This window comes from Sceloporus undulatus, chromosome 1 (genome assembly GCF_019175285.1).
Source record: "Sceloporus undulatus isolate JIND9_A2432 ecotype Alabama chromosome 1, SceUnd_v1.1, whole genome shotgun sequence".
Classification (NCBI taxonomy): domain Eukaryota; kingdom Metazoa; phylum Chordata; class Lepidosauria; order Squamata; family Phrynosomatidae; genus Sceloporus; species Sceloporus undulatus.
Window position 1 is genome coordinate 174707930 of NC_056522.1, and position 17118 is coordinate 174725047.

The 17118-nt window shown below is 47.8% G+C and overlaps 1 protein-coding gene across 1 annotated transcript in view; it reads right to left on the minus strand.

Moving 5' to 3' along the window:
* TFAP2B (transcription factor AP-2 beta) overlaps positions 1-10054 on the minus strand; it is a 78019-nt gene extending 67965 nt beyond the window's left edge. Inside the window, exons 1-2 of the mRNA XM_042445174.1 lie at positions 9825-10054; positions 5069-5533 (exon numbers count right to left, since the gene is read on the minus strand). Coding sequence (XP_042301108.1) covers positions 5069-5533; positions 9825-9905 — 546 coding nt within the window. The 5' untranslated portion in view covers positions 9906-10054. The remainder of the gene's footprint in view (positions 1-5068; positions 5534-9824) is intronic.
* Between the last annotated feature and the right edge of the window lie 7064 nt (positions 10055-17118).

A 17118-nucleotide genomic window follows, 5' to 3' on the forward strand; every position in this document is an offset into this window, starting at 1 on the left:
ATCTGCCACACACAAACACACACACTCTCTCTCTCTCTCTCTCTCTCTCACACACACACACACACACACACACACAATTCCCAGTCCTCTTTCTCTTATCGGCCCTGGTCCAGGCGGGAATCCTCTCTGAAGACAATTCCCCTCTTACTAGAGACCCGATCCTGCATTCTCCGTGAACATGTCAACCCCCCCTTCCTTCTCTTGACTTTTTATTTCTCTTCTTTTCCTTTTCTTTACTTCTGTTATTGTTGCAAAGATCAGCTCTTTAGCTATTTTTCGAGGTGCATTTTTTTTTTGCTGGGGCGAAATCCTAGTCCACGGGGGATGGGCGCTGGTCATTAATCCGGATTAATTGCCGGAGCAGTTCGGGATTAACTGCCGGAGCAGTTTGGGTGCCGGGAGGGCGCGGGCCGGGTGTGGGGCGCTACTCCTGCAAACAGGTTGCTCACACCCTCCGCCCCCTCCCTCCTCCTCCTCCTCCTCCTCCTCCTCCGCAACGTGGTTGAGCTGTTGTAGTTAATGAGAAGAGTCTTGTCTGATTTTCGATCTAATTACGGCCGCCTGCTGGGTTTTTGTACAGGATATTCGCGCAGCATGCTGGCAGTTAATAGTCACAGAGAGGATCGTAAAGATTTAATTAGGACTGCATGCGGAAACCGAGAGAGAAGCGCACGCGCGAAGAAACACCCCCCCCGCACCCTCCCCCCCCCCCCTTCCAGACTTTTAAGTGCTCGGCTTCTTTAGTTAAAAGTGACACCAGGACTTCCTTGGTGCTTTTAGGCAACCTAACTCTGTACTCGGAGCTCCCGTCCCAAAGAGGGAACGATTGGATGGAGGAGAGTTGGCCTGGGACATCCTCACAACAAGCCATGCTCACTGGGTGGGAGGGGGTGCGTTTCTCAGTGGAAGCCCAACACTTTCTAATCGTCGCCTGACTTACCCAGGAGAGAAACAGACGGGCGGGAGGAGAGGGAGGGGTGGGGACAGAAGGCAGGGAACCTCACACTTCACTTCCAAACCGATTTACTCGGAAGGAATTCCCACTGATTCCAGCCAAACCGACATCGGTGCCTTTGCGAGTTGCCTGAAATCAGTGGCGCTGTCTTCCGAGCCTTCCAGGAAAATCTGCAAATCTCGGGGGCTCTTACCTGGAAGTAAGCCCCATTGAACTCTGTGGGACTTACTTCCCGGTAGACATCACAAAGGAAGGTGACACAGCCCCAAGGAACTCAGCAGGAGTCCCATGGAGTCAACCCCAGGGTCTGCTTCCTTTCCTTTCCTTCCCTTCCTTTCCTTTTTCGAGGAGAGCTGCTTGGATCCCGAGGGTCCGGCTGGGATCCTCAAAGCCTATAAACGTCATGGGAAGCCCCCAGTTTAATGGAAGTCTCTTTGGTTTCAGTTTGATTTACTTTCTGATAATAATAGATCTAAGGCCTCAGTGTTAGGCGGCCGATGGTCTTGGCCGAGAACATCTGACGCTTAACGCGAGAACAATGCAATATATCAAGAAAACGGCCCTCATCAATATTAAGCTGCCATATATCTGATATTGCACGCCGATATATCATCCTTGCTATCATGAACATGCCGAAGTTCATTTTTACAATTAAAAATAGGGCACTAGTTCAGACATATTAACTGTATAAAACACATACATATATCATAGCTATCTCATTATCGATCTCTGCCTCTAATTTATTAAGAAGGTTAAGAAGAAACACATTTCTGAACCTTTCTTACACAGGGCGAATATTAATTATACCTATACTTTATACAATATTAACAACTGTATAAAGAATACTATTATATTGTTGTATAAAGAATATAAAGTGTTAGTGCGAAAATAATTTTGCAAAGATGCTATTTATTAGGGTTTATTATTATTATTACTATTATTATTATTATTATTATTATTAAAAAACCAAAAACCAAAACCAAAGACATTTCAGGTCTTCAAGCCAAGCAAAGCCCATGCGTATTTTACCTTGATTTATAGAGCATGAAACGTATAGTCCTTTCTAAGTATTCCATTTTGAACCTATACTACTCTCGAACATTTATAGGGAATAGGATTACTTAGGAGAAAGTGTTCAGTTCTCCTCTTCCTCCTAACAATGTTTACATCCAGTTGACCGAAAATTTAATCCACCGAAGGAGTAGAAATGGAAGCATGTGCGAAACTGAAGCATATTTTCTCACTGACAACTGCTTCGCACCGCTTGGATCGTGCCTGTTTAACTTTCCTTGGAGTATTTCGAGAAAGCCTTTCTCCTTTGGCCAGGACTTTTCTCCCAAATGATAGGCCGCCAAAAGAGGATCCTCTTTGACAACCAAACATCCTGTCAACGTGGTTTTCAGGGCCCCGGGACTGTAAAGACTTCTCTTGGGAAGCCCTGCTGAAGGTAGCTCCAAGCATGGAACTTTTGAGGACACTGTGAAAACCTTCCCACGAAGTTATTCATTCATTAGAAGTTACACCCTCCCTCCGGGCTCCCTCCCCTCTTGGCCAGGAAGAGCTGCGGGTTGCCTCAAATGTGCCCTCGCACGTTTTGCTGTGGGCTGGATTGCTCTCTGGGCACATCTGCCTTGGAAAGAAGGTTCTTCCAGCCCTGCAGAGTTTCTTTCCTTCAGAGGAAAGAGGGTCTTTATTGGGTCGGGTTCCTGCATGCGGCCACAGGGAGCCCGCAATGCCCCACGGACCGGGCAACGTGTTTACAATAACAGAAACCTCTCCAGTTACCACGACTTCATTCTACAAAGCCAACGACACGGATCCCACATGGTTTCGATTTGTATTTATAATAATCGGATATTCCTCCTTCATTTCTTTCCCGGTCTGTTTGCCATGTCACCCTTCAGTGCTTTCCTTTCCAGTCAACTTAATCGGAAAGATAGGTGGGTTTTTTTTCTTTGTTTGTTTGGTTTTTGCTAAAGAAACACTTTCTTTGTGGTTTTTGGGTGGGTTTTTCGGGCTTAGTGGCCATATTCTAGAAGAGTTTATTCCTGACGTTTCGCCACAGCATCTGTGGCTGGCATCTTCAGAGAAGATCTTTGTGATCTTTCTCTCCTTTGAGAAGTTCTTCTCTGAAGATGCCAGCCACAGATGCTGGCGAAAGGTCAGGAATAAACTCTCAGAACATGGCCACATAGCCCGAAAAAACCACAAAAAGCTATGGATGCCTGCTATGAAAGCCTTCGACTTCACTTTCTTTATGAATCTGCAACCCTTTCCGGCAAAACTAAATACACGCCTGGTTTCGGGATACAACATAAATCAGATTACTCTTAGGTAGCTTCACATAAATTCAAAATACCCTTTCCTTTTGATTAAAAATATTTTATATTGTCTTTCAGGTGGAAGCCTTAAAAAAGGCAGGGGAAGAGAAACAGAAAATGCACGAATTTTTCTCCTAAACACGGCTGAATTACACCAAATACTGCAACGCTTTTCCTCATCCAGCCCTTTGGAAAGATCCTCGCCAACCATCTTCCTCTGCTTTGCTTTGCCCACTTTCCTAGGGGTGGATCCCCCTTCCAAAAATGTATAGGACTCACAAAGTAACATTCTGTATCTAGAACAATGCTGCTGAGAGGTACTCCTTGGCCTAAAAGCGTATTATTTTGACATATAGCATATTAAGCCTGCTCTTTTTCCCCCACACTCCCACACCCGACAAGTTGCGCTTTCGTTTAAGGGAACAGAGAGACAAAAATTGAGAAGCTCAACCAGGACAGGGTTGGATTATAGAACAGCCTTTCTAGACTCTCAAATATTTTCACTTCCTTTCGAACTGCTGAGGAATGGGGACAAATATTATCTGATCTTCTGTCCTTTCGCCTTGCTACTCAGAGGTGCCATTTTCAAACCAGCGCTTAGCGTTCTGATCTAAGTGCAGACCCCTTCCATTCCTCCTGATCCTGCTCTTTCCTTCACCGGAGGGAGGCTTTCTTTTCCGACTAGCCTACACCGCCAGCTCCCAGCCAGACCGGGCCTCCCAAGGCTCCCCCTCCGAAGCTCACCTACAGAAAGGCCGGCCTCCTCAGACTCCCATCCCCGCTTTGTCCACGGCTCCTCACGACTAAGGGGTCCGCACCCCCCCCCATCCCCGACCCCAGACGGCGAAATAGACACCAGAGCCACGCTGTTCCTGCAGATTTCTGGGTGTTCAGGGGCTCTGCCACCTAGCCACCCTCCACTCGCTCTGCCGGAGTCCTGCACTTTAGGCCTACCAAGGGCCAGTGAAAACCTCTTCCAAGTTGTGCACTCTGTCCCCCGTTCTTTTAAAACATCCCAAAGAAATTTCCAAACAAGCAAACAAATAAAATGCCCACCCCACATTCCTTTCTCTGCTCCCCAATCGGGATGAGAGTGGGATAGAACATGGAAAGGGTGCATCAAGGGAGATGGCAGCCTCCCCGGGAATCTGGGCCCTCCCGAGTCCTTCAACCCGAGGAAGAGCGCCTCCCGCCAGGGAAGGTATTTCTTTGAGGAGGACAGAGGGGTTCCCAATCTCTGCCATGTATGTTTCCCCTTCTCCATATGAAGCAAGGGGTTGGAATGGTATTAGGTTTAACATGCAGCGCATAAGGTCTGCCCACCGTTATTGTTTTAGTTGTTTTATGCATTATGTATGTAATTTAATCCCAACTTGTTTAATTCTTTTTCAAAGGGGGGGGGACAGTTTGTATATATTGTTGTATCATTTTTAACCCTGTAAGCCGCTTTGGTTGTTTTAACAAAAAGCAGGGTACAAATACAATTATTATTATTATTATTATTATTATTATTATTATTATTATTATTATTATTATTATTATTATTATTATGTCTAGTATGCTGCATATTAGGCCCAGGTCTCCCAGCAATGGTGGCCTTGTGAACTCAACCGGACCTGGCAGGCTTTGTGAACACAGCCGCCTCTCTCTCGGAGCCCCCCCCCATCCACGGGGGGGAGCAACCCTCTTTCTGGCTGAGCAGGCTAAGGCCACCAAGCCCTCTGACCTGCTGATCTGGAGGGCCAGGGGCACCACCCGACACCTTCCCCCTCGCTGCCCTCCCGGTGCTTACCTGAACGTCCTCCATGCCCGGGTGGGCGATGCCGTGGAGGGAGAGGGCGTCGCCCATGCCGGCGGCGTCGAGGCCGTGGTGAGCGGAGTGGAGGAGGACGTCGGGGCGGCGGACGGCGGCGTGGTAGTCCCGCCGGGGGTCGAGGCCGGAGAGCTGGGGTAGGGAGGCCCGGGGCTGGGGCAGGAGGGACCCGGCCTCGGCGCCCACCTCCTGCCTCTGCCGCTGGCCCCAGGGATGCTGCTGGGGCTGGTGGAGCGGATTCAGGGCGTAGGGGTCGTTGACGTGGGCATAGGGGTCCTGGCTCTGGTGGTAGGGCAGGGGCTGGTAGGGCGGCGGGAAGTAGGGCGGCTGGAAGTCCGAGGAAGGCGTGTGCGAGAGCGGAGGGGCGCTGGAGTAGGGGCCCTGCGAGACCGAGCCCAGCTGGGAGAGGCGCGAGCTGTGGCTCGGGACGCCGTCGTGACGGTCCTGGGGCAACGGGGAGGGTGCGGGGAAAGAAGGGCACAAAGGGAAGGGGGAAGAAAGGAGAAAGGGAGAGAGAGAGAGAGAGAAGGCACAATGAAAAAGCCATTCCGTCCAAAGAAACCACCACCACCGACAAAACACAACTCCCCTTCAGAACACCACTTTCCCTTTCTTGACCGGTGTTTTATTTCTCATGGTCATGGCCTCCGCTAGACCGGGATCCCTTTGAAACAATTAGAAAATAGGAAAGAAATCCCTCTTTGCTGAATCGCCACTTGAACTCTGTAAACCATTTTTAAAAATTTATTTCAAAGCCTCGTTTTTAAAGTGTTTAAAAAATAGCCACAGATGCTGGCGAAAGGTCTTCTAGAACATGGCCACATAGCCTGGAAAACCCACCCAAAAAAGCCCCTATGTTAAAAAATACTTTAGCTGCACACTAAGGGTGACTTTCTCCACCAGTTCAGTGGCTTTCATGTGAAGAACCTTAACAGTAGGAGACACACGACAAAAAGGGAAAAGCTACTGAATCTTTTATTCCTTTAGAGAGATCTTTTCAATTAAACCATGTATACAACTAACCAACAACCACACCACTCGTATTTTAGAGGCAGGACGTGAGAACAGGATAGGGGCGGTTACAAAAAAGTTAGGAGAAGTTGTGCAAAGGAGAACTGGGAACAAAAGAAAGACTACTGTGCTTGGACTAATTTAAAGAGAATAATTCTGATCCAAACTTAGTTTTTCTCCTCCAAATGATCTTTGTCTCATTTAGATAACAGTATGAAACTTAAAAAGAAAAGAAAAGAATGGGAAGCTATGACAACTTGGAGGGTTTTTTTAAAAAATTGAAAATCAGAAAGAATAAAACGAATTAAAATGTCTGTAAATGTCCCTGTTGAACATATGATTTTAGAGAAAGGGAGGGGGGGAAGGATAGTCCAGAAAATGTGCTTCAAATCCCCAACAGCAAGGTCTAAAAGCGAAGTCTCCCCCCCTCCGTCTCTCTCTTCCCCCCCTCTTCGCCCTGAAGCTCCAACCGAGGAGGGAGACAATGTAAAAGGGAGAAGCAGCTGCAAGCTTCCTTCAATTATTGTGCTAAATTACCAAGCCAAAGGCGTTTAGAGAGAGAGAGAGAGCAGAGAGAGAGAGAGAGAGAGAAAGGAAAGAAAGGAAGAAAGGAAGAAAGAAGGCAGAGAGAGGGGGGAGGGGAGAGAGAGTGCCAGAGAGAAAGAGAGAGAGAGAGAGAGAGGGCAATTTATAATTACAACCCAGACACAACTCACCATGGCGGAATAGGTGTGGACTAACATCTGGAAATAAAAAAAGGTCTTGAAACAGCTAAAAAATTAAAAGAAAAAGCGATCGAATCACAATAGCAATAAATAATAATTAATAATAATAACAATAATAAGGCGAGGAGACGTATCAAGGAGATCTGCAAAGGAACGCGGTGCAGTCCGGAGAACAGCTGGAGCTATTTCCGAGTCTATCCATCAAAACAAAAATGTGAAGCGGGGCCGGCGGCGGGGGGTGGGCTGGGCTGGGCTGGGGGCCGAAAGTCAAGGAGCCGGTGGCCCCGACGGGGATGGAGGGGCTGCCTAGTCTCCGGCGGGGAAGAGGCGGCTCTGCGCGGTGCCCCTCCCGGGCCTGGGAGCCTCCAAAGGCAATCCTCTTCCACCCAAGGCGAGGTTCAGACTGCTCCCGTGCCCCCTTCTCCTTTGCCTTCCCCTACACCGCCTCATCATAATTGATATTCATGACTATTAATATTACACGACGACTTTAAAGGGAGAATGCAGGGCCAAATGGAGCGTGAAGGCTTTGCTGCGGCAGCTCGAGAGCTCCCCTCGCATTGTAAATGACGTTCATTCAGTGGAGAATTACTCGATGTAATCAGACGAGGGGGCTGGCTGGGGGAGAGCGGGAGGGAAGGGACCCAAAAGGAGGAAGAAAGTGGAGCAAGGGAAGAGGCAGAACTTCAATTAATTCCAGCAGAGGAAGACGTGTAAACGAGGCGCCGCTGATTTGGAGCAAGGAAGTGATCTGGAGCAACGCCAGAGGCTACGGAGGGGAGGGGGAGGGAACTCGTATTCTCCCCCCCCTCTTTTTTCCCCTCCCCCTACATTTAATTATACATTCCAAATACGAAAGAAAATCGATTGCCCTTGGTGCTTTTGTTCTAATTTTTAAAGCAAATAATAAAAGGGCTTCTCTAATCCTGCCTATTTTTTTTCCTCTCCAGAAAATAAAGGCAGCCAATGCGATTTGTTTGTTTGTAGAAGTAATTAAGCACTTAAAAAAGAAAGAAAAGAAATCTACCCGTATTACAGACTGTCCTCGCTTTGCAAAGCAACATGGAAAAGGCTCAGAGCGGTTGGCTCCTATTTGGCTGGCTTGTGGGGTGCGAGTGTGTCTGTGTGAGAGACAGAGATTGAGAGTGAGCGACTTTTCCTCTGGCTGTGCCAAAAAAGCGCCCAGTTTTCACCTCGATGTAAAACGAATGCAACGAATTTGAAAGGATACCAACTGTAGAAGAGTTGCTAGGCAAGGCCAGGGGCGATGGAAAACCTTTTTGATGTTTCCCCAGAACCCGTTTGACTGGCCTGGCTGCCATTTCAGTTAAAGTTCAACCCGAGGCTCCTTCCTAAACAACGGTCTCGCTCGGCGGAGCGCAGATCCCCGCTTCCCCCCTCTCTCCCGCTTCAGGGAAAGTGGTTCCTTTTTTCCTTTGGCTTTTCTGCTAGTTCTGAAGTGTGTCCCCATCCGATGCATGCATGCATGTGTGTGTGTGTGTGTGTGTGTGTGTGTGAATGCGAATGCAGCGGAACATATGTCAGAACGCTTTAGCTGGACTGACTACCAATTCTGTCGATGAGCGAACGCTCTCACGCACAGCTGATTTATTGTCATATAGTATGTGCAAATATTCCCATCTAATATTTTGGGCCCAGTTTGGGGACCCTCTCCGATTTTAGATCCTTGCTCTCGAACCCGCAGCTTCCCTTTGGGAAGTTTTCCCCGACCTCCATCCAGATGAGGGCCGAGGAAGAGCCCACAGGCAGCCCTCCTTCGCCTCCTCTGGAAGGGCGGCCAAGAGTCCCAGGCTGGCGGCATGGCTGGCTGCCTCGCTCTCCGCTCTCCTCCGCATTTTCTTGCACAACTCAGGACTAGTTTTAAATGTGGAACTTTCCCCCATTCCCCCTTTTCCAAGAAGGCATTGGAACGACTTTGGGGGAAAAGGAGAGGGAGGCAGAGAGGGGCCCGTGGGGCTGGGAAAGAGATAGAGGTGATATGATAGCCCTGCTTAAATACTTGAAGGGATGTCATATTGAGGAGGGAGCAAGCTTGTTTTCTGCTGCTCCAGAGACTAGGACCCAATGGAGCAATGGATGCAAGCTCCAGGAAAAGAGATTCCACCTCAACATTAGGAGGAACGTCCTGACAGTAAGGGCTGTTCGACAGTGGAACACACTCCTTCCTTGGAAAGTGGTGGAGTCTCCTTCCTTGGAGGTCTTTAAACAGAGGCTCCCCCCCAGCTTGGCTTCGCAGCTTGGCCGACACTTCCTTGGCTGCATTTTCTTCGCCTGGCAGGACGGAGAGGAAGGCTGTTCGTGGAGGATTGCGGGCGGGCATGTGGTGGGTGCTGGTTTCCCTAGCCCAAAGGGGGACCAGTTCGAGCTGTGGGCTAAGGCATGCCGTCCCTTCCCTTCCCTTCCCTTCCTTCCCTTCCCTTGGCCACAACTTGGGCTACACCGGTTCTAGTCCTTCTTAGTCGTCGGGTTCCGCCAACAGTTGAAGGAGAGCTCCCTCTCTGGCTGCCCCCCCAACCGAGGGCGAGGGCAGACCCTTCGGTGGTCTCCGAGGGAGGCATTACGAGGGCCCCAATCGTTGCGGCTTTCTATGCTTTTTTCTCCGGAGGGAGGTAGAGGGGGAAGCTAGACTTCAGCCCCCCGCCCCGCATTCGGCATTGAACTGCAACCTGCATTGCCTAAACCGAGGGAGCGCTTGGTTCTCTCCCTGCAAGCCCTGGATCATGTAGGGATTCAGCATGGAAATCTGGCCTCTTCCCCCCCTTGTCAAGTTCCGACCTCCTAAAGTTCCTTTCCAGCGCCTCTTTCCGGCGATGGAGGCATTGTCGGGGAGCTCCCCGAGTTGGGGGGGTGTGTGCAGAAAAAGCCCTGGGAAAGAAAGCCACCCGCACCGCGCTGTCTTTGCCTCCTTTTCCCTAAATCGAGAAAGCCCTTCCTTCCTTCCCTCCCTGAAACAAGCTCCTTATCTTTCTAATCCTTACCTCGTAGATATCTTCGTACTTGACATTTTCAACCAGTTTCCAGAGCATGATGGCGGACTGCTCTCTAGGAGGTGAGTGCATTCATGTGAAGAGCAGATGTCTGGATTCTCAGGACTTCTCCGTCTGTAATGATCCATCTATAATTGGAAATGGGGGACAGGCACCAAACCCGACGTTCCTCTCCCATCGCAGCAACTTCTTATATGTGTGGCCTGAAACAATAGGCTGGAGAAGGAGACCTCACCCAGGAGAGGGAAATCATCCCCTTCTATGGAGTTTATATAGAACACATAGACTTATTGAGCACACATATATTAGGCATATAATTATACACCCTCGATACACACACCACACAGCGGGCACACACAGACGGATAGCGTTTTCTCTCCATACACACGACCATAAAGAATACTTTACCTTATGTATCCCAACAGTGTGTAGTGTTGTACATCATGTGTGTGTGTGTGTGTGTGTGGTGTGGTTACATCTCAGTTTTTTGATGATAACACGCAGTGTAACGTATTTATACACAGATCTATTTCATATATATATATATCACCACACACACTAGTGTTTATCCCTTTGAAGCAGATAATTATAGTAGTAATAATATATCATGCTTCAAAGGGATAAACACTAGCGTGTGTGTATATATATATATATATATATGGACTTATATTAAAATCACTATATATGGACAAGAACGGAACTTACATATTTCTCTAGATTTATGAAGGAAAATTATATCCATGAATGGGAATTATATCATAATAAAGTTTACTACCCTGCTTTACTTCCATTCACAGGAGATAGGAAACCATTTCTCTCGTTGCAAATAATAAGGTAAACTCTTTATTTTGCAACGAGAGAATGGTTTCCTCCCTCCTCTGTGAATATATACATATACACGGGTGTATTTGTACCTATAGAAATTTGCAGACTCTTATTTCTCTGATCGATAAGAACAAAGAAGAGCAATGGTTCCAGAAACGAAGGTTACATCCAGCATCTTTCGAACCTTTTATTTTCGTCTCTTGCAGCCTTGCGCCCCCCCCCCCAGTTCAAACCATCGACCCTTATGTCACAACCTCCAGATTGCCAGGCATGGAATAGGAGGATCCGCTTGGATGTTGCGTGTGTGTGTGTCGTTGGTCTGGTGTCTGTGTTTACCCGGTGCCTTTGAACGACAACTTACTTCCCCTTCACCGTCGTTGCTTTTTCTGGATTGTGCTTTCCGGCCCTCGCTCGGGTCTTCCTTCCTGCCGGCATGGGGCTCTCTTTTGGGGCTTGGGGCGGAGGCTTTCGGCAGGACAAGAATACCTATCGAGTTCCCGACCTCTTTCGATTTCTTTATAATATCGGGCAAGAAATCGATCTTCGGGTGCTGGTATGTGGCGGGGGGGGGGAGGGGAAGGAGCTCTTTAGCAAATCTCGGGGTTGTCTTTGCCACCAAATTAAAGTCGAGAAAAATGGAAACTCCCCTCTCATCCTCGCAAGAGAGGAGCGCCTCATGGGTCTTCGAGTGGCATCTTTCCAGAGAGTCGTTCGGGCGGAGACAGGGTTAACCTGTCTCGCATTTCGGGAGGAAAAAGAAGCCGACCTCAGGTAGTTCTAATAAGAGGAAGGCGAAGCAGTTTGCCTTCCCAGTCGGAAATGTTAGCGGGTGAAAAGGAATGACAGCACCCGTTTTCTTATATGCCCGGTTGAGTAGGGGGGAGGGAGAGAGGGAGAAGATGGAGAGGGGAGGGGCAGATACATCTTTAGAGCATCAGGAAGGAGCTCATGCCCCCCTTTACATTCAGCACAACGTTCCGAATATGGGAACGCCTCGGAAAAGAGTCAAAGCAGAAATGAAGGCATTCTTGGAACTGTGCGGAAGGGGGGGGGGGTTGCGTGCGCATTCCCTCCTCTCTTCTCTTCTCTCTTACTGTGTGTTCATGTGCTTCAAATCGCTGCCGACTTATGGCCACCCCTGAATTTCAAAAGGTTTCTTAGGAATACTCCAAAGTGGGCTTTGCCAGCTCCTTCCTCTGAAATACTGTCTAAGCAACCTGGTATTCTTTGGCAGCCTCCCATCCAAGTACTAACCGGCCTGACCTCTTCAGTTCCAAGATCAGATGGCATCTGGTGCCTTTAGGGTATGTGTCGCTCCCCCCCCCGAAACCCACCCTTCCTCCAATGTGATTTTGCCAGAGCAGTAAATTAGGCTGGCAGCATTGCCGCCCGTACCATCCTCACTGGGGAGTGCCACTGAGGCTGGCAGCCCAGTAAGTGGGCAGAATCGCTCCTCCTGACTTGGAAGCCGGTTGTGCTTAGAATAGGCGCAACCTTCCAGTTGGGCCGCTCAGATGCAGGCTAGCCGTGGTTTGCCCTGGTTTTGGTGTAGGTCCTGTCCTCCTTCTCCTTTGGCCGCGGCCTGGTCACCTGGACTGTGAAGGAAGGGAAAGGGTGGGGAGGTCAAGAGCGTGCAAAAAGCTATGTCGCCTTATGGATTGTTAACAGCCGAATATCTAGTTCGCCGCGTCTTTTCAGCAACCAATATCTAGATCTGACACCACCCACCATTTAAGTGAAAGATCCCGCTTTGCATCTAACCAGTTCTTAAGGTGAGCTTTAGAGTGACATGTAGAGAATCTAAATTTAGCTACGTTTACAACTAAGGGGGGGGGATGTAAAAATATACATTAAGACAAACCCACAACTGTAAGTATGAAAATAGGAAAACTCATCATCGTGATTTCTCCCTTTTTCTTACGACCATTTTCCTGCTCTCAGGCCCTAGCCGGACTAGTGACTAGGAGCATAGTGTCTCTGGCTTCATTGGCTTCTGGACGGGTATGGCATTGGACATCGGGGCACAATACGGACAAGGCTTGCCTCTAAAAACACAGCCTCTTTGGAGGTTTTTAAACAGAGGCCGATGGTCATCTGTCGGGGTTGCTTTGATTGTGATTTCCGCACGGCAGGGGGTTGGACTGGATGGCCCTTGTAGTCTCTTCCAACCCTGATTCTAGTTTCTAGGATACTTTCTGCTCATGAAATCCTGGGTTCGATCTGTTTGAGTCATTCTAAGGAAGACTCAGTGAAATCAGGTGATTCAGTTTAGGAAGAACTCTAAGAGGTCTGGATCCAACTCATTGCTCCTCGGCTGTGTGTATGCGCGTTGTGCACATGTGGCCCATCGACTTATGAGCCTCTATGAATTATTCATGAGGTGTTCTCAGACAAGAATACCAGACACGGTTTTAACCAGTCCTTCCTCTAAAAGTATAGCCTACAGCACCTGATTTCTTGGCATCTCCACCCAAGCACTAGAGGGCTGAATCTGCTTAACTTTCAGATCAGATCTGGTGCTTTTTGGGCCTTTAGGCTCCGAGGAATAAAATATTATGAGAGGATTCTGGCGTCCTTTCAGGCCTAGGTCCACTTTGAGCCCAGGACTTGGAGAGCCATTTCATCCTCGGTCCTGTCCCTCATAGAAATCATAGACCTAGAATCGCAGAGTTTGAAGGACCTCCAGGACCATCCAGTCCAACCCTTCTGCCATGCAGGAAATCTCAATCAAAGCATCCCCAGCGATGGCCATCCAGCCTCTGCTTAAAGACCTCCAAAGAAGGAGACTCCACTACTTTGAGGGAGTGTGTTCCACTGTCAAACAGCCCTACTATCTGGATTCCTCCTAATGTTGAGGTGGAATCTCTTTTCCTGTAGTTGATCCATTGTCCGCAGTCTAGTCTTGGCGCAGACAAACAAGCTCGTCCATCTCAACATGAATCCCTTCAAATATTTAAACAGGGCTATCATGTAATCTCTTAACTTTCTTCTCCAGACTAAGCATCCCCAGCTCCTAATTCATTCCTCATAGGGCATGGTTTCCAGACCCTTCACCTTTAGTCTCCCAGTTTTCACTCCTTTCTGAACTTGGTGCCCAGAACTGGACACAGTATACCAGGTGGGGCCTGACCAGGCAGATACAGTGGCACAGATGTCCCATCTGTGGGGAGCGAACTCGGAGGGGAAGCCAGCCTTTATTTTAGGGACACAGTCCTTGCAAGAGCCAAGGGGTTCGTCTGAGAGAAAATCCCCACTTTAGAAAATATTATCAGTTATCCCCTTACCCTTATTAAGGGAAGCTTCAGCCCTTAGTATGGCAAGTCTAGCAGGAGGGTGGCAGGGAAGAGCATTCAGCTGCAGAGTAACAGCCCTCTGGAGGGCACTGCTCTTTGGCAACATCTCGCCCGCCCCGCTTTTTCGCAGGAGATCCGACTCCCGGATCCAGGAGTCCAGAGATCCGGTCAAGGAAGAGGAGATCTTGCGGCATTCTTTCTCTCCCCCCGCCCCTGCAAGGAAGCCTCTTGATAAGGCACTACAGCAGGAAACAAGGAAGGGAAATCAAGTGTCAATAGCCTTGATCCTGAGTAGTGCTTCAAGTCTCTGGAAGTGGTGGCTGAGCCAGGGCTGGAGGGTCCAAGCAACACAGACCACGCTCCGCCTGAGGAGAGGGGAAGCCATATCTCCGTTGTCTCCATGACTGGGCATGTTGCTCTGGCAAAGTCGAGGTGAGTTGATGCATTGCTGCTCAATTATCTTTCTGTCAGCTAAAGGCTTGGAGCGAGAAGGCGTGCTTCGGAGTCACTGAGGTCTTCGGAACCATTGGCTTTCGCGCCCTCTTGCGGTGGCCATAATAATAATGATGATGATGATGATGATGATACTATGATTTATTTATAGCCTGCCTTTGCACAGGGAATCAAGGTGGTTACCATCAAAATACAAAACATAATAAGAATAGATATCAAATACACTATGAAGTCAAGGCTTTCATGGCCGGCATCCATAGTTTTTGTGGGTTCTTCAGGCTCTGTGGCCAGTTCTGGAAGAGTTTATTCGAGGTTTCGCCAGCATCTGTGGCATCTGGCATCTTCAGAGAGAATGCATCTTCAGGAGATGCAGAGAGTCTTCTTGAAGATGCCAGATGCCACAGAGCTGGCGAAACCTCAGGAATAAACTCTTCCAGAACATGGCCACAGAGCCTGAAAAACCCACAAAAAACGATATCAAACACAGTTTACAAATAATCCCTTTCCCACCCACCCTCATCCCAAATCCTAAAACATAAATAGTATGAAATTACACTACAATGTAAGATAACGTTATAACTGAAGGAATCAGCTCAAACTAGGGTAAGGTACAATTGAGGCAGAAGATCTATATGAGGAGGGCGGATGGGGCTATCATACCCGTGGAGGGGAAGCAATTAGTTTGGAAAGGCCTGCTGGAAGAGATCCATCTTAACAGCCTTTTAACAGTGGTAATGTGGTGGATCTCCTCCAGCAGGCCATCCCATAGCTTGAGAACGGCTGTTGAGAAGGCCCTCTGGGTAACAGTAGACATCTAGATTTCTTGAACTGTAATAAATTCTTCCCAGAGGACTTTAAATTGCGGGTTGGATTGTATGGAAGAAGGCGCTCCCGTAAGTAGTCTAAAATTTAATCTAATATAACATTTAAATTCCTATGTATTTAAGTTTCAGCTTTGGGCACTTGAGGGAGTGCTTCGCTTCCTTTCCTTTCCAGTCTCTGCAAAATGGACATCTGTTAAGACAGGCCTTCCTTTTATCAGGACTCCTCTTCCATGTGTACAAACTGTGTCTTTCATTTTGCTAACACAGCCCATCCCATTTTACACTCAAAAAGGCAGGCAATACCGACGGGAAGGAATAGTTCCCGAATCCAATTTTACCACCACCACTACTACTACTACTACTAGGACGTGGTGGCTCAAGTGGTTAAGACACTGACTCTGTTGATTGCAAGTTTGCAGTGGTGCATGGAGGGGTGAGCTCCCATCCCTAGCTCCAGTTTTTGCTAACCTAGCAGTTCAAAAGCATGCAAATATAAGTAGATAAATAAATAAATACAGTAATAATAATAATAAATAACTTTATTATGGCCATTTGGCCAGCACAGTAGATAAATAGGTCCCACTCCAGGGTTGTGTGCGATGATGCTAGCCACATGATCACAGAGTAGTTTGAGCACCACATCCTAGGGTCAAACATGACTTGACAATTTTGTCAATGAGGAATACCTTTACCTTTACCACTAGTACTTATTTCTCACACTCCTTTCCCCATTGATCAAGGTAGTGGAACAACAACAAATGAAGAATGCACAACATAAATTAAAACACATTAATTAAAGCACACGGCAGTTTAAAAGGACAAATAAGACATATACATTCTGAAACAATCCACATTTCAAATGCATCATTTAAAAATCATGTTGACAAGCCTGCTGGAAGAGACTGTCTTCAATGTTATTTTAAATGCAGACAGCATATTCTGCTATAGATAGGTCGTTCCACAGTCTACGGTGTCCTCTGGCTGACAGTTGCCAACCTAGTCCTGGCTGACTGGAGTAGAATCACAGAATCATAGAATTGGAAGAGACTACAAAGGCTATCCAGTCCAAAACCCATCCTGCCATGCAGGAACTCTCAATCAAAGCATACCTGACAGATGGCCATCCAGCCTCTGCTTAAAGACCTCCAGGGAAGGAGACTCCATTACACTCTGAGGGAGTTTGTTCCACTGTCGAACAGCCCTTACTGTCAGGAAGTTCCTCCTAATGTTGAGCTGGAATCTCTTTTCCTGGAGCTTGCATCCATTGTAAATCTGCCTGAGGATCTGAGTATATTTCACTCTGTAGCAATAGCAAAATAAGTGTGTTTCTAAATCTGGCTAAAACATATTTAAATATCTCCCACAATTTTTGTGGAAATCGGTAGAATTGAGGGCACCGAGGTGAGAGGGTTATTGTTTTTAAGAGGAACTTGAGCCCTCTCCTCCACTTTTCATGGTGCCACCTAGGTGCCACCTATGTGCCGTATCTGAAACAAGGGTGGCAAAGGGCACAACTCTTGTCAGGCTGATTGGAGCTACCTTTCAGCAAATTTTGGAGGCCTGTCCTTCCCTCTAATCCAGGCACTCCAGAAGGTTTCTGCGAATGAGCATTGGCTCAAAGTCAGCCCTCCCTCCAAGCTTCCCCATAAAACCTAATCCTGTCTACTTTTGACTAAGCCCCCAAAAGATCATTCAGATAAGTCATGAGATTTCTCTCCTTAAGTTTTAAAATGCAACCTCATTTAGTATTACATTTTTCCAAGGTACTCTTGCAGCCTTGACAACTTTTTTTTAAAATGGAAACTATTTAGATTCACTTCTGATTTTTCAGGCTCAAACTGTCAAATTATCTTACCAGCCAAAGAAGTTATGCTATATTCCAGTTATTAT